General features: G+C 40.9%; 2 protein-coding genes across 4 annotated transcripts in view; both read right to left on the bottom strand.

The window, feature by feature from the left end:
• Positions 1 to 15008, bottom strand: part of pcif1 (phosphorylated CTD interacting factor 1) — a 34771-nt gene extending 19763 nt beyond the window's left edge. The window contains exons 1-6 of one of the 3 annotated variants that reach the window (XM_061932772.1): positions 14882 to 15008; positions 13685 to 13836; positions 13485 to 13609; positions 13285 to 13410; positions 13070 to 13203; positions 12838 to 12992 (exon numbers count right to left, since the gene is read on the bottom strand). In XM_061932772.1, the coding sequence (XP_061788756.1) occupies positions 12838 to 12992; positions 13070 to 13203; positions 13285 to 13410; positions 13485 to 13609; positions 13685 to 13808 (664 nt within the window). In that variant the 5' untranslated portion in view covers positions 13809 to 13836; positions 14882 to 15008. Of the gene's footprint in view, positions 1 to 12837; positions 12993 to 13069; positions 13411 to 13484; positions 13610 to 13684; positions 13837 to 14332; positions 14861 to 14881 lie in introns of those variants that run through there. The other 2 variants (XM_061932770.1, XM_061932771.1) reach the window with 2 other exon arrangements.
• Positions 15009 to 15200: 192 nt separating this feature from the next.
• LOC133578387 (haloacid dehalogenase-like hydrolase domain-containing 5) lies at positions 15201 to 25477 on the bottom strand. Its single transcript, XM_061932773.1, has 9 exons — positions 25144 to 25477; positions 20741 to 20935; positions 20529 to 20641; positions 20369 to 20462; positions 16488 to 16521; positions 16237 to 16411; positions 15972 to 16148; positions 15723 to 15897; positions 15201 to 15659 (listed from the first exon to the last, which is right to left on the bottom strand). The coding sequence occupies exons 1-9, from the start codon at positions 25204 to 25206 to the stop codon at positions 15459 to 15461; spliced, it is 1227 nt and encodes a 408-aa protein (XP_061788757.1). The 5' UTR covers positions 25207 to 25477; the 3' UTR covers positions 15201 to 15458.
• Positions 25478 to 25939: the final 462 nt, after the last annotated feature.

Below are 25939 nucleotides of genomic sequence, written 5' to 3'. Positions count from 1 at the left end.
CAGCAACAATTGAAAAATAGAGCAACATTATTATTTAGGAAAATCTATGTTAATGCTATAATCAGTAATTGTTTTAAATGTATATACATACATTTGGTTTGCCTTTTTAAAGAAAATATATGCGTCATAGTAGAGCTGAAACGATTCCTCGGGTAACTCGAGTAATTCGATTACAAAATATATTTGAGGAATTTTTGTTGCCTCGAGGCGTTAAGTTTTTGTTTGTTCTTTACGGCATTTTGCCTCGTTTAGTGGTCAAAGCTCACATTTTGCACGGACTGTTTAGGTATTGCACAGCGTGTTTACGTCAGATCATAGGCCCCCTGCACTGCACAACACCGCTCCTTAGAGAGCCATAGCAAAACGAGGGAATTAAGAAGCAACAAAAGTTGTCTAAGGTGTGGGAACACTTCACACTAAAATCGAAGGAAATCGCAGTAGTATTCAAACATTGCTAAGTGTAGCTCGCATACCACAATAGCACAAGTTTGATGCTGCAGCACCTGTCGAGAAAGTATCTGATTTAGGGACGTCCAGAGGCGAGGTAAGTCATCTATTATCAAACGTAAACGCAAAAGTTGTGTTAGTAAAATACATGTTATTCATTATGATAACCAGGATGTGTTCTTTCACTCCCTCAAAGTCATCAAATGCCGCCAAAAGGTGTTGACAACTAACAACGCTATCCGCGCTGTCGTGTTCAATTAGCCTTTTATTAGTAACCACGCGAAAGTAGTCGTGCAAAGTTATTTGGGTTATTCAAGTCATGCAGCCAGATGCTACTTGGATAGCTTGCACACACTATAGTCTCTATATCATAGGCGCCAATCTACATTTCTGCCAGTGGGTGCTCGGACGGGCAGTCAATTTTTTTTGGTTTTTGCTTGGTGGTGGACTCACCACTGGTTGCACATTTCAAATGCAGTATTAAAGGCACTAAGGCACTTTTTATGTTTGATACAGTGAAAACTGTTCTTATTGTTTTATTTTTGATACTAAGAATATAGTTTTATTTTAACTTTCTCAGGGAATATTAATTTTGAACTAATTTTATATATGTGTTTTCATCTCAAACATGTTATGATGGCAAAATAAACATCGATTACTATTTTGCATGCAAAGAATGCAATGAACTGTATTGCATTCTTAAAATTTTAAACGGTTGTCGTCATTATTAAGTGGTTTGTCTTTTTATATTGTTTATGTATTGTTGGCAGGTTGAAAACAGCTCAGCGGATTTGCGTGGCGAGACCACCATTTAAACGGCACTATATAATAATCATCAAAAATGTACGACAGACAAGAACTTCGTTTATGTGGTCACACCACAAAGGGCTGTGAGCGCACCTGTTTTTATCAGCACACACAAATTGGCACAATCTAATCAACCACGGACGCATTTCTGCTGTGCGTGTCAGCCTTCAATAATGAAAACAGGCATTTAGGAAATAAAAGACAATCAGGCCAAACGCAATAATTGAGGGCACATCTTAACATATATAATTAAACCTTAATTAAGCAAAAATATTGCTCCGGCCCTGCTGCACCAAATAATAATATAAATCCATTTAACAAAGTCAAAATACAAATAAGGCAACAAGAGAAGTATCCCACACTTCTCTTTTGTAGAGTAAATTTGTACAGCCGATATGGGCATCTACATCAACAATATGATTTGCCTGAGAAGCTGGACAGGACAAAAAATGAAATAAAAAATTAAGCAAAAAATATGATTTATTTGATTACTCAATCGATCGGGATATTTGATAGAATACTCGATTACTAAAATATTCGATAGCTGCAGCTCTACATCATAGCAAATAATGTGGTGAAGTCATATTGACCACGCCCTCACTGCCACAGGTATCTTGGAACCCTAGAGGAAAAGTCTACCATTATCTACCAAGTAGCACCAAATCTATATATCCATCCATTTTCTACCGCTTATTCCCTTTGGGGTCGCGGGGGGCGCTGGAGCCTATCTCAGCTACAATCGGGCGGAAGGCGGGGTACACCCTGGACAAGTCGCCACCTCATCGCAGGGCTAAATTTATATAGGTTAGATATAATTATTGAACAAGTTTAAAATCTAGAGTACGATTATTAATTAAGTGTTAATATTTAAGTGGGCCCAGGGCCCCTCTGTAGTGGAAAAGTTGGGCCCTGAGGTCAAAAACATTAAGAACCCCTGATCTTTAAGACCATAACTGGCTTTTATGACGCAGTGACAATGTTTTTAGATCTCTTTCAACTAAGGATAAAAAGGGCTTAGTATATGTTATATGCACATTGTACACTTTTCATTAGGGGTGTAACGACTCATTTTAACATTGTTTTGATTCATAATCTAAGGTTGCTAATACGATTCAGGGATGATATTAGTTGATTTAGAACGATACGATCCGAAAAGAATCAGTGAGTTGATATCAATTTAGTAACTTTTTAACCAAAATTCTACCAGTGTCACTGAAATAAATTCTGAATACTGTATGTAAAGTTTATTAAATTCCTGTTATTTCTTGTAAGTGAATTACAGTAGATTACAGTTGTTAAAATCACTCAAGTTAATTACAGTGGCGTCTGGATACATACCTACTCAGTGGCTTAGTGGTTAGAGTGTCCGTCCTGAGATCGGTAGGTTGTGAGTTCAAATCCCGGCCGAGTCATACCAAAGACTATAAAAATGGGACCCATTACCTCCCTGCTTGGCACTCAGCATCAAGGGTTGGAATTGGGGGTTAAATCACCAAAATGATTCCCGGGCGCGGCCACCGCTGCTGCTGCCCACTGCTCCCCTCACCTCCCAGGGGGTGATCAAGGGTGATGGGTCAAATGCAGAGAATAATTTCGCCACACCTAGTGTGTGTGTGACAATCATTGGTACTTTAACTTTAACTTTAACTTTTTAACTTTATATGTTCATGCCCATTGGTCATGTAATGTATTTCTTTCAGTGCAGCTTCATAGCGGAGGGGGGAATGTACAAGATACGCGCAATAATGCATTGCAGTTCTAAAAATCAGATTGTTCACGCTTTCAGAGCAGGAGTTTAAAATCATCTAACGGACGGTGTACAATGCTTGTTTAATGAGGGCAGTCGTTCCTTCTCCCTAAGTTTTGCTGCTGAAGTTGAAGTTTGTCCATCTTATTTACCAGACACTGAAAATGTTCCAGTAATATAACCAGAAGAGTTAGCCTTCCTTTGCCAACCATGTGCCAGAGTCTATGGTGAGCCCCTAGCCCTCTGCCGCACGTTCGTTTCAGCTTGTCGTCGTCCGTTTTCCTCGGTCTGCAGCTGTCCGAGCGTCTGGTTAACATGGACTCGAGCATAGCTTGGTCAAAAAGTCAGAAATTGCTGCGCTCTCTCAGCTTTATTGAGGTCGCCCGATCATCACCTTTTCAGAGTATGTCCTTCGAGCTCTGCACAAGAAGTTGAGGAAAAGACGTAAAAGCACACGGTCGACTCGTGGACCTCCGCAACATCATGGATCATTTGCATAACATTTAACATCTTTATTTATTTAAAAGTGCTAAAAACAACTTTATATAAAGCCTGCCGTTCGAAAAGCCAATGTTTTCTTTTCTAGTATCGATAAAATAGATTAATTACCTTTTAAAACTATTTTAGATCGATAATATCTTACGGCACAGCAACTAGCCGAGCACGGATCAATATTCTTGAATCTTAATCGTTACACCCCTAATTTTCATGTCAGATGGTACAACGAGTGTTTAACTATGCAAAGTTATTACATGTATAAACTTGCTTGCAAAAGCTATACAGGTGTACAAACAAAAGACTGTTTAAATTATTTGCAAAGTAGGTTGGCACAACAGGAAGAAATTTTACTAAGTCAGTGTTTCTCATACTTTCATATAATGGGGCTCCCCAATACGAATACATTTTGGTGCTACCTGTTAAGAATTCTCCATGTTCATGCACATCAATGCAGTATCTTGATTTTTATGTTTTGCATGTATGGAAAATTTGACAAAAAATCTTTGAAGTCTTTTAAGACTCTTGTGTGACACAAAATGTCACTTTCTGTCTGCAGTTTTGCTTAAGTATCATGTCTTCAGTGTTCTTTGGTTCTCCCCCGCTTCCCACTCCCTCTCAACACTCCATGGGCTACTTAACCCCTCCCTTTCCTCCTTTCAAGACGTGCTTGCACGTATAAGAACATCCATGGTTGGTTGGTTGTTTACTATGATGAGTCACGGCAAAACATTAGGGACAGGCCAATCAGAGGCAAGATAGGGCGGGTCATCGAACCAGGAAGGGAAATCACAACAGACATCCCAAATGACGACGAGAGAGCCGTAGAAAAGAAGAGTGAATATTCCAAACGGGCGATTTATACATTAAAAAAACTAGTGGAAGATGGCAGAGGGATTATCTTCTTTAGATTTTTCTTTCAGCGATGTAGACGACATCCAGGGAACCCACAATGCGTCTACTTGGCCACATTTGGATAAATGTATGCGTCTGGATAAAACATTAATTTGAATTGTTTTCCATGTAAGCCCAAATCAAAAATGTTCTATTTCGCACGAGAAATGCTGCCAAAAATGTATGGCGAAGTGAGAAAGATCATCGCCGCACAATTAAGTCAAGTCACTTACTTGGCGCTGACCAGAACCATACGTGTGTGACAGTCCATTACATCGTGGACTGGGAATTAAAAAGTGCCTGTCTGCAAATATATTTTGTATCTGAGTTTGATACATTTTGTATTATTTGCACAGCTTTGTTACTTATTTTACGTAGAAATAATATTTTTCTATTTTATTTATGTTATGTAATTCTGTGCTACTGAAACAGTTTATTTTCTGTGCTGCCAATACCCATCTTGACTAACTGGGTTAATAAAAGTTCCACTGACTGTTTACAGTACAGTTGTCATTCAATTCAATTTCAGTGAATGTCGCTCAAAAATTAATATCTTTATATGTATACTTTCACCGGAAAATATATTGAGATATATATCGGATATCGAGTTTAAGTAAAAATATATCGAGATGTACTTTTTCGTCCATATCGCCCAGCCCTACATATGGCGAGCTCCACACAGACGTCAATGTTTCCCATATATTAATTAATTTGTGTAACATAAAAAATATAAAATCTTATTCATAACTAGGGATGTAATGATAAACAGTAAAATGCTAAACCGTGGTACAACTCCCGAAAGTTAGTATTACTGTTTTTAAATTCAAATTATTGCAAAACCGTGATTGATATCACTTTAAGTCACGGACCGGTGATACTGCTAATTTGCTGGAGAAGCATGTCAGCATTAGCTCATTAGCAAGCTTTATAGGGCAACTATACTTTTTGGGGGGAATTTTGCTTATTGTTTACAATCCTTATGAGAATCAAGAAGACAAACTGATTTGTTTTTGTGTTCTAACTTGTAATAATCGGCTTGTTCCAGGTGGTTAGTAATGCAGCTAATGGGATTAATCCCTTCTGCCTCTAAATCACTTTGAAAATGCATTCAAAAACCGCCAGCAATACTTAATTTATGTTCCATAACCTGTATAATAACCAAGCTATAGCTATAGCATTGTTATTTTAAGAGCAACACCGAGAAACTGTTTTGCTAGCGTAGTAACACATCGCCTTGCTGTGTCGCTCCTTCTCCACTGCGGGGCACTACAAGATCATAACTTTCAGTTACAGCACAACTACAAATGCTACAACAAATACAAACGACACAACACAATGACAAAGCTGCAACACAACAGAAAAGGTTTCCTCTTGTTAATTCAACCTAAAGTGTTGGTTGCACTTTATTCAAATAAGATGTAAATTCATTGGCGATTAATTGTACACGCTTGTTTGTATCCGTAATTCATTTATACATAAACATATTCCGAACTATAAACCACTACCTTTTTCCTATGCTTTCAACCCTGCAGCTTATAAAACGATGCGGCTAATTCATGGATTTTTCTTCGCTCACGGCCATGTTATATATTTAATAAACCCAAGCAGACACTGAAATGTTTTATTGTTTGTACTATTGCGCCAACTTTTGGTCACTACAAGTGGTCTGGCATGAAAATGTACTTCCTGTTTTAATGCCTTAAACCAGACGTAAAACGGTCCATAGCATTTCTGCTCAATAGGATTCTTCATTCATAACTACAATCAATGTTTGTAAGTTGAACAATTTAACTAAAATAATTCTTACTTACTAAACCGTCCCATGTGTGATGTCTGTAGGAGTGCGTTCATGCATATTTCTACGTGCTATCCTAATTTAATGAAGCTAGCGTTGTTAGCATTAGCTAATATACAAACAAATTTAAGAGTGTCTGTGTTTGTATATTTAACTTACAATAGCATTCTTTTTGTATTTATTCAGTTTCACAAATTCCTCAGTAAAATCACCAAAATGTCACCGTGGAGTTGAGTCTGTTTAACTGAATGGAGAGCTAGCTTCTGCAGCTAGTGGGTCCATGAGGATGACTCCTGTTTTGTTTGATAAGCTGTTTTACTGCCGTGTTACATGCACATTTTGGAAACAATTAAGGTATGTAAATAACCATTTACAAAATCTGGGTAAATAACTAATTTCACAACGTATATATCTGCGGCTTATAATGCGGTGCGGCTAATACGGGGAACATATTTTTTCTTATAAAATGTAGTGGATGCCGCTTGTATACCGGTGCACTCTACAGTCCGAAAAATACGGTACTTCCAAGAAATAACAGGAATATGGGAAACTTCACCTACAGTGTCCAATATTTAGTATTTTTTTCACAGTCACACTGGTTGATTTTACTGAATCGTTTCGGATTGTTATCGTTCTAAAAAAATTAAGATTGTCCCTGAATCGTATTGTCAATCACAAATATCGAATTGTTAAAATTAATTGTTACACTCCTACTGTCCAATATTAGTTGTGTACATTGAACATACAAACAGTGCTCTCTTAGAACAGAGTGATCAACTATACTTTAAGGAATAATGACAATAGGAAGTGAACTAGCGTGAAGTTACATAAACCGGAGGGGACTCACACAAAATCTGTTTATCATTAAAAAAGCATTCTCAAACCTTTACAAATTAAAATGGAAGAAGATTAAGATAATTATCATATAAGTGGCTCTTAAGAAGCCACAGCAATATTTATTATTTATTTTGCCAATGAACGTATATTGTGTGTCAATCTATTTTATAGTTTGTTTTAAATAAAACATGGTTCAAAGATTTCAGAATTTGTGGATAAGTACTTTTTGAGCAGATTCAAAAATAGTTTGTATTCTGTCACGTGAAATCTTCCCGGAAGTGAAAACCAGTGGTGGTCAACCAAGCCAAGATGCAGCACAAACGATATAAGTACAAAAGAGGCTTAAATCTTCCTGCAAAAAGAAGATACAAGCAAAAAATCAAACAATGCAATTGAATAGATCTCTATACTTTTATCAAAAAACAATTTGTCAGGTGATAAAGGATTAGACGTCAGTCGCGTTCCCAGACATATCGAACTATTGTGCTCCAGATGTCATTCTACACGACAAAACAGATAGAAATTTGGAAACTCATGGACGTCTACAACTTCTTTGTGTGTGGCTGTGTGAAGGAAATTGTTATCAAGACTTTTCTGGATAAATATGCATCGTTTTTGCTCAGGTAAGGTTGCATTTAACTTTGGATCTTCGCCATGTTTGTTGCTGTTGCAGGCACAGTTAACGAGTAGCGTCTTTCCCCCCGTCTTTATCAAAATATAACTAAATGTCACCATTGTGTATGTGCTGAAAGCTTATATTTATGATTGTTGCCTTTGGTAAAACCTTAACTATTTTAGGATTTGCTCAAATTTTATTTCTTTTATTTAGACTTGCCGAGTTGGTGCTTTTCGAAACACTTGTAGCAAACGTGTTTAAGAAATACAAATAATATTAAGATAATACTTAAATGGGAAATAACTGTTAAAAGTATATCAAACAAACCTTTAACGAAGTGATCACTGCAAACTCAGGCATTCTTCGATTCTGCTCCATTGGACTGGAGTGTGTTCTGCTTTTATGGTCGTTGTTTGGTACATTTTTGCACTATTCCGCCCTTTTTGATTATCTCAAGAGGATATGAACGATTTGTACAGCCGAAAACAAAACAAGCATAGGGCATTTTTTCGTCGAGAAAGGCTAAATGGCGCTTAGTACCCATTGAGAAGAGAGCTACCTTGATCACCATGCATATTTAATTGGCTGGACATGAGCCGGACGTGACGTCAGTAAAATCCAAGCAATGCTTTGATGATAACAACAACCATGGTAATTTTAGTCACAATAACTGTGATGTGAAATTTTCATATGGTTACATCCCTACTCATAACTAATATCCAATAATGACAAAGTATTGTCGGTAAATATGATGCTTCTTTAGCCTTTATGTTGGCCTATTACATTACAAACTACATGATGACATCAGCAATAAAACCCTTGTTGTCTCTTCGTACTTTTTAGCCAAAACATTTTAAGTTTTTTCAGAGGGGGTTAGAGAATCTGGAATTTCTTTCCCCAAAATAGCACAGCCCAAGCACACAGTGTCCATAAAAATTACATGCACATGTGTCATTGTCATTCATGCAAATTGATGTCATTTATCGACAGAAGTAGTTTTATCTGACACCGCCACAGATAAGATTGCAGTCCTGCAGGAAACACTGTACATGGAAACAATGTTATTTATAAGTTTAAGATTATAATTTACTAGGGATGTAACGGTATTGTAACTATCAGGGATGTGACCACACATTGAGAAAAAAAAGGAAACATTTTTAACAGCGCGATGCGCTGCCACACAAACCCCAAAAGAAAATTTTGAAAATCAGGACTACATTTCCTGCAATTGGGTGCATTACTACACTATATTTTACCTTTAGATTTATTCTCATCTACCAACCTCTTTTAGCTGTCTTCTTGACACATGTCCCATGTAATAATGTACCGTATTTTCCGCACCATTAGCCGCACCTAAAAACCACAAATTTACTCAAAAGCTGACAGTGCGGCTTTTAACCCAGTGCGCTTTATATATGGATAAATATTAAGATTCATTTTCATAAAGTTTCGGTCTCGTAACTACGGTAAACAGCCGCCATCTTTTTTCCCGGTAGAACAGGAAGCGCTTCTTCTTCTACGCAAGCAACCGCCAAGGTAAGCACCCGCCCCCATAGAACAGGAAGCGCTTCTTCTTCTACTGTAAGCAACCACCCGCCCGCGTAGAAGAAGAAAAAGCGCGCGGATATTACCGTACGTTTCATTTCCTGTTTACATCTGTAAAGACCACAAAATGGCTCCTACTAAGCGACAAGGATCCGGTTCATGAAAAGACGCAATCTCTCCATCCTCACACGGATTACTATTTCACAGCAACTGATATTCCTGTGAACCATGGTGATATTCAAAAGGAAGACCTTGCCAAAAGAGACCTTTCCAGCCGGCGTCATCATAAAAGCTAACTCGAAGGGATGGGTGGATGAAGAAAAGATGAGCGAGTGGTTAAGGGAAGTTTACGCGAAGAGGCCGGGTGGCTTTTTTCACACAGCTCCGTCCATGTTGATATACGACTCTATGCGCACCCAAATCACAAGTGGTGTCAAAAAACAAGTGAAGCACACAAATACAACACTCGCCGTCATTCCGGGTGGATTAACCAAAGAATTCCAACCACTGAATATTGGTGTCAACAGGGCATTCAAATCACGACTGCGAACGGCGTGAGAACAATGGATGACCGAAGGCGAACACACCTTCACTAAGACAGGCAGACAGCGCCGGACGACATACGCCAACATTTGCCAGTGGATCGTAAATGCCTGGGCAGATATTTCGGTCACAACTGTGGTCCGAGCTTTCCGGAAGGCAGGATTCACAGAACTACTGGACAACAGTGACACTGACTCCGATGACTTCGACGAGACGGAACCGGCCATTTTGGATCCCACATTTGCCCAACTTTTCAATTCGGACACCGAAGACGAAGAATTCGAAGGATTTACGAATGAAGAATAACTTCAGAAGGTGAGCGCTATGTTTATTTTGTGTGTTGTGACATTAACGTTCGAGCAACATTATGTTGCTATTGCTCTGCACTATTTTGAATTTTACTATGTTTGTGATTGCACATTTGCGTACATTTTGGGACAGAGTTGTTAGAACGCTGGTTTTTAATATATTATTAAAGTTTGACTGACCTATCTGACTGTTTTTTTGACATTCCCTTTAGCGCAGCGTAGGCGTGGCTTATAGTCCGGGGCGGCTTATAGGTGGACAAAGTTTTGAAATATGCCATTCATTGAAGGTGCGGCTAATAATCCGGTGCGCCTTATAGTGCGGAAAATACGGTACCACTTTTTTGTTTTTTGTTTTCAGTAGATAATTGACTAACTTTATTATCATTGAAAATGTAATGTAAAATTCTATAACTTGCATGTAAATCTCAGAAAATTCTATAACATGCATGTAAAACTCAGAAAAATCTATAACATGCATGTAAAACTCAGAAAACGATTTCCATTTGGCAACTCTATCCTTTAGCCACAAACCCTCGGGTAATATACTTCCGGTGTTGTAACCTCTGTTTACAATCTGCCACGTCAATAACAAATCTTCTCGCTGGCCACTAACCGTCATGAGTCTTTCTGCATCAGCCATTCATTTCTAGGGCCAGTGTTTTCTGGTGGGAAACCATGACTTTTCCCAGCAGGCACAAGACATTGATACAACGTTAATTGTCCTTTAAATCTTCGCAAGGATTATGAGACATTTTTCATTTACATGGGAATATATGAACATCCTAGCAGTCGGCATCCTAATGACAGCGGACCTTGCACAGTAAGTGATTTTTTATTATGTTTGTGGGCTCTGATAAAGTCTGCAGTGAGCAGAAATCTGTGATGAAGGAACAAAAACAAACAAACGTGATGCATTTTTTTTAATGAGGGCGCCGCGTACGCTTAAAATGATCAAAATAGGTAAATATTAAATGTTATTATAAATGTGCCCGAGACTACATTACATATATACTTACATCATGTACCGTATTTTCCGCACTATAAGGCGCACCGGATTATTAGCCGCACCTTCTATGAATTACATATTTCATAATTTTGTCCACCAATAAGCCGCCCCGGACTAAAAGCCGCGCCTACGCTGCGCTAAAGTGAATGTCAAAAAAACGCTGCGCTAAAGTGAATGTCAAAAAAACAGTCAGATAGTTCAGTCAAACTTTAATAATATATTGAAAACCAGCGTTCTAACAACTCTGTCCCAAAATGTACAAATGTGCAATCACAAACATAGTAAAATTCAAAATGGTGTAGAGCAATAGCAACATACCGGTAATGTTGCTCGAACGTTAATGTCACAACACACAAAATAAACATAGCGCTCACCTTCTGAAGTTATTCTTCATTCGTAAATCCTTCGAATTCTTCGTCTTCGGTGTCCGAATTGAAAAGTTGCGCTAGCGTGGGATCCAAAATGGCCGGTTCCGTCTCGTAGAAGTCATCGGGAGTCAGTGTCGCTGTTGTTCTGTGAATCCTGCCTTCCGGAAAGCTCGGACCACAGTTGTGACCGAAATATCTGCCCAAGCATTTACGATCCACTGGCAGATGTTGGCGTATGTCGTCCGAGGCTGTCTGCCCGTCTTAGTGAAGGTGTGTTCGCCTTCGGAGCTGTGTGAAAAAAGCCACCCGGCCTCTTCGCGTAAACTTCCCTTAACCACTCGCTCATCTTTTCTTCATCCATCCATCCCTTCGAGTTAGCTTTTATGATGACGCCGGCTGGAAAGGTCTCTTTTGGCAAGGTCTTCCTTTTGAATATCACCATGAGTGGAAGTTAGCATGGCAAGCTAGAACCACAGTGAAGGATGACTTCTCATTCCCTGTGGAGCGAATATTCACCGTACGTGCTCCCGTTCCACAGTGCGGTTCAGTTGCTGTGAAATACGGTAGTAATCCGTGTGCGGATGGAGAGATTGCGTCTTTTTATGACCCGGATCGTTTAGTAGGAGCCATTTTGTGGTCTTTACAGATGTAAACAGGAAATGAAACGTACGGTGATATCCGCGCGTTTTTTCTTCTTCTTCCGGGGGCGGGTGAAGCGCTTCCTGTTCTATGGGGGCGGGTGAAGCGCTTCCTGTTCTATGGGGGCGGGTGCTTTCCTTGGCGGTTGCTTGCGTAGAAGAAGAAGCGCTTCCTGTTCTACCGGGAAAAAAGATGGCGGCTGTTTACCGAAGTTGCGAGACCGAAACTTTATGAAAATGAATCGTAATAAAGCGCACCGGGTTATTAGGCGCACTGTCAGCTTTTGAGAAAAATTGTGGTTTTTAGGTGCGCCTTATAGTGCGGAAAATACGGTATATAAAACCCTAATAGAGGAGTTTGGATGTTTTTATGGGCTCTGTAGGCAGAATTGAACAGCTCCTGTAGCAGACTTTTGATCGAATTAATTTAATATTTATAACGCATTAAAAAAAATCCTTCCGTCGTCATGTCTTTCATATAAAATTGCGAACGATAAGCAAAATTCCAAAAAAAGTGCAGTTCCCCTTTAATATTCCTGCCACATCATTTTACACAATAAGGTATTTTTACCAAGCCTTTTTTGACAATAGCACAACAACATTGTTCCGTGGCCTTAATACTGTAATGATATCATACTGTGAGCTTTTGATAATGTTACATTACTATCATTTACATATTGTAAAGTTAGGAGTATAACTTTTCAAAATACTTATAGACGCCAATATTCGTAAGGAAAAATTTGAACAACACCATGAGTGCACACACTTTGTGTACGTGCGTGTGAGTGTACCTTCTCTCTGGTGGCACAGCTCGTGATAGTGCTGTCTCAGTTTGGTGACCAGCTGAGCTCTCTGAAGTTCCACCTCAGGGTGGGGGGGCAAGTGGTTGGCAGGAGGATGCTCACGGATCACAGCGTTGGTCTGGATGTCCAGATCCCAGTAGATACTGTCCAATAAAAACAAATCCGGGATGGGAGGATTAATCCCATACCTGTATAAGTAAAAAACAGCATCATGTCTTACATCGCTGGCTTGTAAGGAGCAGGGGCGGGGCTCGGTGTTGCCGACGTGGCCGATGGGGTTTGTTTATCATCAGGGGCGGTGCTCCAGGGTTTGACTCCTGGGGTGCTGGGAGAAATGGGTGTGGTAGGCTCAACCTGTAAAAACAAACATATTTGTAGAGGACTCATATTCCCACAATCCCATTTCAATTTACCATCCCCTCTTTTATCTTTCACCTTGGCCCGTTTCACGCTGTTAGGTGCCCCCGCCTGCTCATCGGAGCTCCGCCTCTTCCTCTGGCCATTACCTAAGTTACTGTCTCCGCCCTCTGCAGACGCCGCATTCAGGCCTAAGGGGTCAGACTGCAAACACACGAGCCATAAGAAGCGACAATCTTCAGCTAAATAGAATAGAGGGTTTCCCCTCTCCAACTTACAATGACATCATGCTGACCCAGCACTGGCACCTCCCACAAGCTCTGATTGGTAAACCTGTTGAAATAATATGGTCGGTTTTCCCGCCGAGACCAGCACTTGGACCAGCCAGCTTGAATGAGCTCATCTGTAGGTGAGACAAGTGGGACACTCAGACAAATGGGTGAAAGACAGAGAGGTGGAAGATGATAGACAGACGTACCTGGCAGCTCAGGTGGTTTTGAGGTGGTGGGAGAAAGGGGCGGTCCTTGCGAGGAGGCGGAGACAGTGGGAGAATGCACTATGGCCGCCTCCCCCTTCACCGTTCCTTGGCTGTCATTGGACATCTCAACTGCTTGTCAGAATGACATGGATCTGCCAGGAAGACACTTCAGTAAAAACATTGTATCAACTAAGGGTTTATTGAAATTGATAGATGTAAAATAAGTCGTTTTATTGTTTGTTTTCTCAAATGAGAATTGAATGATTCAAAGATTTGATGGTACCTACTTATATGTGAATTACTAGCCCAGTAATCATAAACACTTAACGTGAGATGTGTGTAGTGTGAGATCAACAATTCCAAAAAACGTACATAGCACTTTGTGTAGACTTGTCAGCATGGAAGGAATAGGCAAATAGTGTAAATGAAGACCTGCGTTCAAACAATGTTATTGAATTAGCATTCGATTGACTAAAAACAACCAGAGACCAGTAATAATAGTGTATTGAATAGACCATTGTAACCGTACGTTGAAATGATATGTGTGTTGGCTTCATCAAGGCAGTAAAACTGAGATCTTCGCTAAGCCAGTCACAACAGGCGGCGGACAGCGGCTCCAAGCGCTATCCACAGTGGACAAACACTCACAATGGCTCCGTGAAAGCTCAGAGGTGGTCATTTCAAACGCCGAGTGAATACATTCGATCAATCTTGCTTGTTTTCCTTCTCGGCTCCAGAAATGAGCGCCATGGTTACACGCATGCGCAGGGCAGAAGAAGCCCTAAACAAACACGGAGGAGGAGGCGAAGGAGGGAAAGGGGGGAGGACAACAAAAGGCTGCGACTGGAGCTCCCGATTTCTGCCGGGAGAGACGGAATCATTGGCTGTCGAAACCAGCCCACAGCAGAGCCGAAAGAGACAAACGTGACTTTAAAGCACTAAGTGGGAGTCGTGCAACGTTTAAGTGCAGTCATTAACTGCCATCTTGTACGGCCGGAGCTGCTGTTTAGGCGCCACTTCATAGACAAGATGGCGGACACGCCCCTGCCACAGCGCTGTGCGTCCCGCGTACGATTTCAAGTCCTTGCGACAAACTCAGGCATCCCACGAGCCATATGTGTGGTTCAGTTTAAAGCTGGAACCTTCCGCCGCGTTTCTGTTCTGTTATAGCTGTTCTACTGGGCCGCCTTCCCTTACCTGGACTGTTTGAAATGCAGAGAGTGGCGAGCTCTGCCTGTTCGTTTCGGGTCCTCCGCTCCGCTCCCTCCCCGCCTGCGCAGACATCTTTACAGGGCTAGCAAAGAGCGACTGCGCAGGCGCAAAGTCTGACCCACTTCCTGTTCTCATCTGTCACGTTGGCGTCGCCATATTGGGCAGGTCTGGACTTGATGATGACTTTAGAATTAATACGTTAAGAATCACAGCACCCACAATTATATCGTTTATTTCTATAGTATATTTCGTAACTTTTATTGAGATGTACTGAAATATAAAATGCACCAAGTATTTTGCATGATTTATTTATATTTGCATTTCCAGACAGATAGTAATAGAGTACATTTACATATTTTCATTAATTTGTTACAATGAGAACTATTCGGCTTGTAAACGTTAAGTTTTTATAGCTGACATAAATAAAGACTTCAAATAAGTCAACTAATTAACACAAGCAAGTTGATTAGTGACACTGTTAATTTCTAAAATGTTTTCTCAAAAAGAAGTGAAATTAGTATAAAAAGTCCAAAATAGGATATGAGGTCAGGAGGTTGAATGATTATAGGTCAAAAGTTGCAGAGCTCTGCTGCTGGAGCACCAGGTCGACGGCAGCTTCCACATCTTCCACCACGAAGCTCGGCTCCATTAGGTCCGCTTCCATAATAGTGTCCCTGTGACTGTAGAAGTTGGACTGGCCATCATCGTACCTTTCCTGGCCGGGCGCAGACGATCGAGCTGGGCTATAGACACCTGTGCACACCTGTGGACAAGAACCTCGTCAGCACTTGATTCCATCACAAGGACATGTCGTGTCTCCACTTACTAGTATGGAGCGACACTGAGCAGCCGCGAGCGCTAGGTCCTCCTCCACGGCCGTCGTCACCTGACTTCCTGTGCTCTGAGCAAACATCCTGGCGGGGGGCATCATGGCCGCGTGCTGCTGAGCAAGGCACCGATTGTAAAGGTTGGCGCCGTAAACGTCTGTCATTAGGTTGTCACTGCAAGACACCCAGACAAGTCTACATGTGTTGGACATTGTGTTTCACTGCAGTTCCCGTTTTTGTCACCCTACCCGATGGCATAAATGGTGGCCAGTTTGTGGTTCTGGTTTTGCAGTCTCAGTACGTGCTCGGCGTACTGATATGTTAGCAGACCGGGTTTACCCAGCAGCGCCTGGTACTGCAGCTCTCGTCCCGTCAGCTTTTTGTAGACAGACTCCAGACACAGCATGAACATTCCGTGACCGAACCTGTGGCAAGACAAGAAGTCAAAGCGGTCCATTATGATAACATTAGCTGGAACTGGACATGCATGTATTACTCAATGACACTAATTACCGTGGAGATGGCGCTTCAGCCATCCACACCAGGTCCATGTTACACGCAAGCACCGGCAGCTGGGTCGACAGCTGTGTCTTGTAAGCGAAACCAGGACTTCCATTGGTCAGCAGGACATCCACTAGCAGCTGCAGGTTGGTCTCCCATCGGACCGGCTCGCCAAACAGGACCACGGCTGCACAGCCACAGGATATGTTTCCATATTTATCGCCTCATTGGCCACATGTAAACATCATCAGTGGGGTTTTTACCTTCAATTTGAGGGAACTTTTGCAGAGGAGTGGCCTGAAACGCAAAACAAGTTTACTCTCTTGCAAATATATAAACAACAGTCCATGGTCTTTATGTTTGCTTTATTGCAGGGGTCGGCAACCCAAAATGTTGAAAGAGCCAAATTGGACCAAAAAGACAAACAAAAAAATCTGTGGTGCCGCAAAAAATTAAAAGCCTTATATAAGTGTTATAATGAAGGCAGCATATGATGTACGTGTCTATATTAGCTATATTAGCCTACTATCAAAAGCTGACGCATGTCTCAGTTGACAGAAATGCATCAAAATTTTTATTCAACACATTTTTGCAACATTTGAAATCATGAGTAAAATGGAGGCTTCTCACAGGATGACATAACTTCTGGAAATTACTGGCTCAGAATGGCCAAAGGTATAGATGTGTGTGTCCAAGTTTAAGGAAACGGCAGGCTGTCTTCCTCTAATGGATTTATTACAATCTTTGCAAGCTGGGTAATGTTTGCTGTGGTCTGGAACAACATTGCACACTATCAACTATCAGAAATGCAGCCAATATTACATACAGATAATGTGTCATGAGACATGCAAATATAAATTAAATACACAGTGGACAGAAGTAAAGGAAATTAAATTAGCTCAAATATACCTACCAATGAGGTATAATGATGCAATATGTACATTCAGCTAGCCAAATAGCTTGTTAGCATCGATTAGCTTGTAGTCATGCAGTGACCAAATATGCCTGATTAGCACTCCAGCAAATCAATAACATCAACAAAGCTCACCTTTGTGCATTCACGCACAGCATAAAACTTTTGGTGGACAAATTGAGACAAAGAAGGAGTGGCATAAAACACGTCTTTCTGTCACAGCATCGGAGAAAGTTGTACATGTAAAAAAACTACGATGAGTTTAAGGATCGCTGAAATTAGTAGGACAAAACGGTGCTTGCCAAATACAGTGAAGCATGTTTAATATAAACAGTGGGATTTCTAACAATTAGGAATGTTTGTGTCCTCTTTGTTTTCCTACAGAAAATATACTAAAACAAGAAATATATATATCTTTTAATCTTTTCCATTTTCACACATCTTTGGAAGAGGTCCAGAGAGCCACTAGGGCGGCGCTAAAGAGCTGCATACGGCTCTAGAGCCGCAGGTTGCTGACCCCCGCTTTATTGTAACAGAGAGAGACTGAGTGTATACATCCATCCATCCATCCATTTTCTACCGCTTATTCCCTTCGGGGTCGCGGGGGGCGCTGGAGCCTATCTCAGCTACAATCGGGCGGAAGGCGGGGTACACCCTGGACAAGTCGCCACCTCATCGCAAGGCCAACACAGATAGACAGACAACATTCACACTCACATTCACACATTAGGGCCAATTTAGTGTTGCCAATCAACCTAACATTAATAAATAGTAGGGGTGTGGAAAAAAAATCGATTCAAATTCGAATCGCGATTCTCACGTTGTGTGATTCAGAATCGATTCTCATTTTTTTTAAATCGATTTAAAAAAAATACATGTTAATTATTATTATTATTATTACTTTTTTTTTTTTAATTAATCAATCCAACAAAATAATACACAGCAATACCATAACAATGCAATCCAATTCCAAAACCAAACTCGACCCAGCAACACTCAGAACTGCAATAAACAGAGCAATTGAGAGGAGACACAAACATGACACAGAACAAACCAAAAGTAGTGAAACCAAAATTAATATTATCAACAACAGTATCAATATTAGTTACAATTTCAACATAGCAGTGATTAAAAGTCCCTCATTGACATTATCATTAGACATTTGTAAAAAAAAAAAGAAAAAAGAACTGTGTCACAGTGGCTTACAATTGCATCGCATCTCATAAGCTTGACAACACACTGTGTCCAATATTTCCACAAAGATAAAATAAGTAATATTTTTGGTTCATTTAATAGTTAAAACAAATTTACATTATTGCAATCAGTTGATAAAACATTGTCCTTTACAATTATAAAAGCTTTTTACAAAAATCTACTACTCTGCTTGCATGTCAGCAGACTGGGGTAGATCCTGCTGAAATCCTATGTATGGAATGAATAGAGAATCATGTTGAATCGGGAAAAAAATCTTTTTTGAATCGAGAATCATATTGAATTGAAAAAAAAAAAAGATTTTGAATCGAATCGTGACCCCAAGAATAGATATTGAATCGAATCGTGGGACACCCAAAGTTTCACAGCCCTAATAAATAGTATTAGTGCTGGCTAAATCCGGGCTTTTCAGAGAGTTTTGTATTTTATTCAGCTTGAATTTGATGCGTGTTTTGTACCAACATGAACTAATACAACACTTTAGCGCAAAATAACAAATGTAACAATCAAATCATATTTTTTTTGTAAAATGTATGTACGACTGATTACAAGCCCAGTACTGCTAACCCAGGGTGCCTCTGTGGACCAGTGACGTGCGGTGAGGTTCATGGCTGGTGAGGCACTGACTTCATCACAGTCAGATTTACAAACATATGAACTCTAAAGAGTATCTTATTCACCATTTGATTGGCAGCAGTTAACGGGTTATGTTTAAAAGCTCATACCAGCATTCTTCCCTGCTTGGCACTCAGCATCAAGGGTTGGAATTGGGGGTTAAATCACCAAAAATTATTCCCGGGCGCGGCGCCGCTGCTGCCCACTGCTCCCCTTACCTCCCAGGGGGTGAACAAGGGGATGGGTCAAATGCAGAGGACACATTTCACCACACCTAGTGTGTGTGTGACAATCATTAGTACTTTAACTTAACTTTACACATACAAACTGTAGCACACAAAAAAGCACATTTAATTAAAAAAAAAAGATTATTATGGTCTTACCTTTACTTATAAGTGCGGGAACAGTGGTGTTCGTGTTGGAGGAGTTGTGAATGAATGAAATATGAAATCCGTGCTGCAGTCTGCAGGTGTACCTAATGTTGTGTCCCTGCAGTCGTTCACGCTCCTCCGGCGCGAGCAATGTTGTTTTTGCAATTTTTGGCTTCTTGTTAAGTGACTTTTTTTGGGTGGATTCGGTCTTGCACGTGGAGGGTTTGGGCGTGGGCTTTGGTTGGTGTTGCGCTCACGTCGGGGGGTGCTTTCTGCGGCGGGGGGTGCATTAACCGGCACCAGGAGACGGGATTACTGCGAGCCTCACACAGTGCGTCTTCGCAGCAGTTTTATGATTGCTCAGCACAAGAAATACGTTACACACATACAGTTGTTGACAAAATACACTGTACATTATATACCTCAGCTAACTAAACTATGGAAATGTATAATATAATTCATATATCAATACGGTCTCACTGCACAGCAGGCCAGCAGTTAGCCGAGTCCGCAATCCATGTTGAGGCACAACTGAGTGACGTGCCTCAACTGGCTGCTGATCACCACACCGTCTCTTCTCAGTATTTGAACGGCAAATATGAAAATTCAGCGATCTTGAATAAAAATAATCTAAAACTGGTGAAGTTAAATGGAAAATAACTTTATAGTATAATCACTGAATACATATAACAATTTAATAATTTTTTTTTGTTTTACTTTTTTTTTCTTTCCATGATGGCAGGTGAGGCCCTGCCTCCAGTGACCGCACGTCACTGCTGTGGACAATACCAAAAGTGGGGTTATCAGTGACCGCGCAGGAATGGGCTTGGAATAAGTTTTTGGGGCCGGTCCTGCCCTGCTCCAAAAAGGCCACTATATCAAAGACTATATACTTATAGATTCTAATACTAATATGTTTCCCACTGTATCTACAGGTACCATCTTTATAGCTTGTACTCAGTGCCTTTCTTTCACATTTAATTACAGTTTAAAGTTTGTTGCACATGCAGTTAAAGCTATGGAGCAGACATACGGAGGGTGTGGGTCTCCGGTTGTGGTCCACCATGTCTAACAGGGGGTGATGTTCTCTGAGCTGCTCAATGCTGATGACTTTCTTGAAACCCAAACTGAGCTTAGGTCAGGACAAAAACACCAACGTATAACACCTTCAACAAGTCAAACATTAAGGATACGTGCTGGCGATGTCTACAACAGGACCTTGTCCCGAGACCAGGACACACTTATCATGGAAGCTCCTCAACATTTCCAAGGGACTGTAGGACAGAACTACCTGCTCTGGGGCGATCTAAAGAGAGACATAGAGAGTGGTCACATGGTCTCACTCTTTGTCCAATCACGAACCAGAAAAACAGTCATCCAATGAATCCTAGTCTAAGTGTCTCACCTGAACGTCCAGCAGGCGAGACAGCTGCTGCGCCTTGTGTTGTCGCTGACAGCTTCCTGCATTGGTGACGAACACTACGGGAAACAGGAAGTTGTTGTTCTGGTCCAGAAGTTTCCTGAAGGCCCGTCTCGCTGCGGGGATGAGTGAACCTCCACGGACCAGAACGCCATCCACATCAAAGAGGAGTCCCGCCCGCTGTAGAGCAGGGATGTCAAACTCGTTTTCATTGAGGGCCACATCGCAGTTATGGCTGCCATCAGAGGGCCGTTTGTAACAGCGAATAATGTATGACTTTGCTTCTGGATTTCGTTATTAACTATATACATTGTTTTAAGTAGATTGTTGATTTTACAGTAAAAAGTTTACATTTACAAAATGTTACTGTAAAATATAGTGTTATTTAAAAAATGTTTACAACATTTTACGGTAAATGGAAAAACAGTACCACTGTTTTTTTGTGGCGGGGGGTTTCACGGAAAAAGCTGGCAGCTTAGTTGCCAGAATTTTTGTGTTAAATTTACATTGGTTTTTACAACATTATATTGTTAATGGAAAAACAGTACAAGTTCTTTTTTTATTCTGGCAATTTAGCTGCCAGTTTTTCTACCGTAAAAACAAATGTACCGTCTTTCCATTTACGGTTATACACAGTTAAAAACAGCAATCATAGATTTTACAGTCAAAAATTGGCAGCTCAGTCAACAACATTTTTACGCAAAAAACAGTAGTAATTTTTTTCAATTTGCAGTAATATGCTGTAAAGAACAAGGTAAAATGTATTGTCGTTTGGATTAATTGGATGGGTAGTCTGGATCGGTTCGCAGCCGAGTGTGAAGCGACTGGGATGAGAATCAGCACCTCTATGTCCGAGTCCATGGTTCTCGCCCGGAAAAGGGTGGAGTGCCATCTCCGGGTTGGGGAGGAGATCTTGCCCCAAGTGGAGGAGTTCAAGTACCTAGGAGTCTTGTTCACGAGTGAGGGAAAAGTGGATCGTGAGATCGACAGGCGGATCGGTGCGGTGTCTTCATTAATGCGGACGCTGTATCGATCCGTTGTGGTGAAGAAGGAGCTGAGCCGGAAGGCAAAGCTCTCAATTTACCGGTCGATCTACGTTCCCATCCTCACCTATGGTCAGGAGCTTTGGGTTATGACCGAAAGGACAAGATCACGGGTAGAGGCGGCTGAAATGAGTTTCCTCCGCCGAGTGGCGGGGCTCTCCCTTAGAGATAGGGTGAGAAGCTCTGCCATCCGGGGGGAGCTCAAAGTAAAGCCACTTCTTCCACATCGAGAGGAGCCAGATGAGGTGGTTCGGGCATCTGGTCAGGATGCCACCCGAACGCCTCCCTCGGGAGGTGTTTAGGGCACGTCCAACCGGTAGGAGGCCATGGGGAAGACCCAGGACACGTTGGGAAGACTATGTCTCCCATCTGTCCTGGGTACGTCTCGGGATCCCCCGGGAAGAGCTGGACGAAGTGGCTAGGGAGAGGAAAGTCTGGGCTTCCCTGCTTAGGCTGCTGCCCCCGCGACCCGACCTCGGATAAGCGGAAGAAAATGGATGGATGGATGGATGGGTGGTTTGCTGTAAAGTTAAGTCTTTATTTAGACAAAAAACACATTTGGAAAGTATGATAATATACTGTAATATTTGTTGCAATATTGGATACTATTAAAGTTTAAAAGGTGTGCACTTTCAAGCAGTACATATATTTTGTCTGTCAAAATGAAAAAAATCCATTACATTTAGTGAGAAAATATTAAGTACTTTATTGACACACTTCCAGGTGTTTGCGGGCCAGATAAAATTATGTCGCGGGCCAGATCTGGCCCCCGGGCCTTGAGTTTGACACCTGTGTTGTAGAGTGAGGACATAATGAGCACCAGACAGTGAAATCATTATTCATTAATCATGAAGTGTACACAAATATGCACTTGGAAGTTACAAGCAGCCTTACAGCAGACATGCCCAGTTGGCTTCGGTCTTCAAATCAAACTTTTCATTAAAAAAAAAAAAATGATGATCTCATAAAAAAACATGAAGAGGAGTAAAGGATGGACATGAAAATCACAAGCATCAGCTTCTGTCTTTGAATCAAATTTTTAATTTGAAAAATGCTCAACTAATAACATAAAGGACAGGAATGGACATGAAAGTCACAAGCATCCCAGCAGACCCGTCTAGTCAGAATTGGCTTCTGTCTTCCAATCAAACTTTTCATTTGAAGAAAATGCTCATCTCTTGGAAACATGAAGGGTGAGGATTAACATTGAAGTCAGAAGCATCCTTATAGCAGACCTGTTTAGTCTGCTTCGGTCTCCAAATCATACCTTCCATTTAAAAATCTCCTGAAAACATGATGGGTAGAAAAAGATGAGCATGGATGTCACTTGGAGCAGACCCGTCTAGTCGGCTTCTGTCTTTAAATCAAACTTTTTATCTAAAAAAAATGCTCAACTAATGACACCATGAAGGAAAATAATCGACATGAAAATCCCAAGAATGCCAGCAGACCCGTCTTTTGTCTTTAAATCTAATTTTTAATTAGAAAAATGAAGTGGAGAATATGATGCACATGGAAGGATGCTTTCAGCATACCCATCTAGTAAGAGGCGTTTCTCCCTATACGCGACCTCGAGCAGCGGCTTTAAATCCCACTAAAGGCTCCTTAAACACTGACATGAGCTATTTGTTTACATGTCAGGGCCCCCAGGTTGAATGCTGCTTAGGGCCCCCAGACATCCAGAACCACTTGTCGTAAAATTCAACCTTTCAGGACTCATTATATATGTATATATTATATATAAATATAATATCACATAATATATCAGTACCGTATTTTTCAGACTATAAGTCGCAGTTTTTTTCATAGTTTGGCCGGGGGTGCGACTTACACTCAGGAGCGACTTATGTGTGAAATTATTAACACATTACCGTAAAATATCAAATAATGTTATTTAGCTCATTCACGCAAGAGACTAGAAGTATACGATTTCATGGGATTTAGCGATTAGGAGTGACAGATTGTTTGGTAAACGTATAGCATGTTCTATATGTTATAGTTATTTGAATGACTCTTACCATAATATGTTACGTTAACACAGTGTTTTTCAACCTTTTTTGAGCCAAGGCACATTTTTTGCGTTGAAAAAATCCGGAGGCACACTACCAGCAGACATCATTAAAAAACGAAACTCAGTTGACAGTAAAAAGTCGTTGTCGCAATTGTTGGATATGAATTCAAACTATAACCAAGCATGCATCAATATAGCTCTTGTCTCAAAGTAGGTGTACTGTCACATCACCCCCTGACTTATTTGGAGTTTATTGCTGTTTTCCTGTGTGTAGTGTTCTACTTCTTGTCTTGCGCTCCTATTTTAATGGCTTTTTCTCTTTTTTTGGTATTTTCCTGTAGCAGTTTCATGTTTTCCTTTGAGCAATATTTCCCGCATCTTCTTTGTTTTAACAATCAAGAAGATTTTAGTTATTTTCATCCTTTTTTGTGGGGAGATTGTTGATTGTCATGTTGCTCCACAGTAAGTCTTTGCTGTCGTCCAGCATTCTGTTTTTGTTTACTTTGTAGCCAGTTCAGTTTTAGTTTCGTTCTGCATAGTCTTCCCTGAGCTTCAATTACTTTTCTTAGGGGCACTCACCTTTTGTGTATTTTTGGTTTAAGCATTAAACACCTTTTTACCTGCACACTGCCTCCCGCTGTTTCCGACATCTACAAAGCAATTAGCTACCGGCTGCCACCTACTGATATGGAAGAGTATTAAACGGTTTCTCTGCCAAACTCTAGACAGCATCAACACTCAACAACAACACATCATTTGCAGACTATAATTACTTGTTTGCAAAAAATAATTTTAACCCAAATAGGTGACAGTATCCCGCGGCACAGTGGTTGAAAAACACTGCATTAACATACCAGGCACGTTCTCAGTTGGTTATTTATGCGTCATATAACGTACACTTATTCAGCTTGTTGTTCACTATTCTTATTTATTTTAAATTGCCTTTCAAATGTCTATTCTTGGTGTTGGGTTTTATCAAATAAATTTCCCCCAAAAATGCGACTTATATATGTTTTTTTCCTTCTTTATTATGCATTTTCGGCAGGTGCGACTTATACTCCGAAAAATACGGTATATATCATATACTGTATATATAATATGTAAATATTACATATATGTTATATTTTACATTGCTACTACAGTACATTTTTAGTCTACTTTATACCTGCATTATCCTTTCCATCCTTACACTTTCCATCCTTAGTAACTGAGCTACTATGTGGAACAATTTCCCTTGTGAATCATTAAAGTTTGTCGAAGTCTAAGTCTAATTAGTGCGTTAACATTCATGAGATAAAAAAGATGAAAGTACAACCAACATGACAAACACTGACCTGTCTGCTGGCGGCACAGCGAGATGAGGACCTGAGCCCCTGCTGCAGACGTGCACACCACATGACATCTGGCTGTCACAAGTGCTGCCTGCTGCTCTTATGACAGCTGGAGTGTGACAACACTCGTGGGCGGAGCTACGAGCGCTTGACCGCATGGAAGACGTTGGTATGTTGACGTCCCGGCCAATAGCCACTGGCAAACTATCAAGTTATAGGTCCTTCCCAATGACGGGTGTGTTTCCGTCTGCGGGTCAGTGTAGGCTATCACGACTTAGACACAACTTGCAGTCATGAAAAACTGTTTTTCATTCTGGCCATCGGCTAACACGAGCTAACGTAAACACAACGTAAAGTCCAAACCGGACTAACAACGCGGCCACCGTGTTTCCAAAGTGTGCTGCCTGACATTCTTAACGGCGCATCACACAGACACACACTTGTGTGCTGATTAAATACGGCTGAGGGCACTTTGCGCTCACATGAGGTCACATGCGGCGTTCGGCCACCCGTCACATGCTGCAGACTGCTGCAAACAATCAACCAATCAGCTCCCACATTGAAGACACATGATGCACATGCACAGCAAAGAAGTTTAGCGTGGACCCAAAACCACACAGAACGCTACCTGGCTGCTCTGTGCTTACTAACACTGAAACTACGGCATGTCTCCCCATCCCTGTGGTAACCACATTTGCATGTGTGATACCCTATATTGCCAAAAGTATTTGGCCACCTGCCTTGACTCACAAATGAATTTGAAGTGCCATCCCATTCCTAACCCATAGGGTTCAATATG

The sequence above is a fragment of the Nerophis lumbriciformis genome, linkage group LG38, assembly GCF_033978685.3.
Source record: "Nerophis lumbriciformis linkage group LG38, RoL_Nlum_v2.1, whole genome shotgun sequence".
NCBI classification, from domain to species: domain Eukaryota; kingdom Metazoa; phylum Chordata; class Actinopteri; order Syngnathiformes; family Syngnathidae; genus Nerophis; species Nerophis lumbriciformis.
This window is presented reverse-complemented; position numbering and strand designations above follow the sequence as displayed.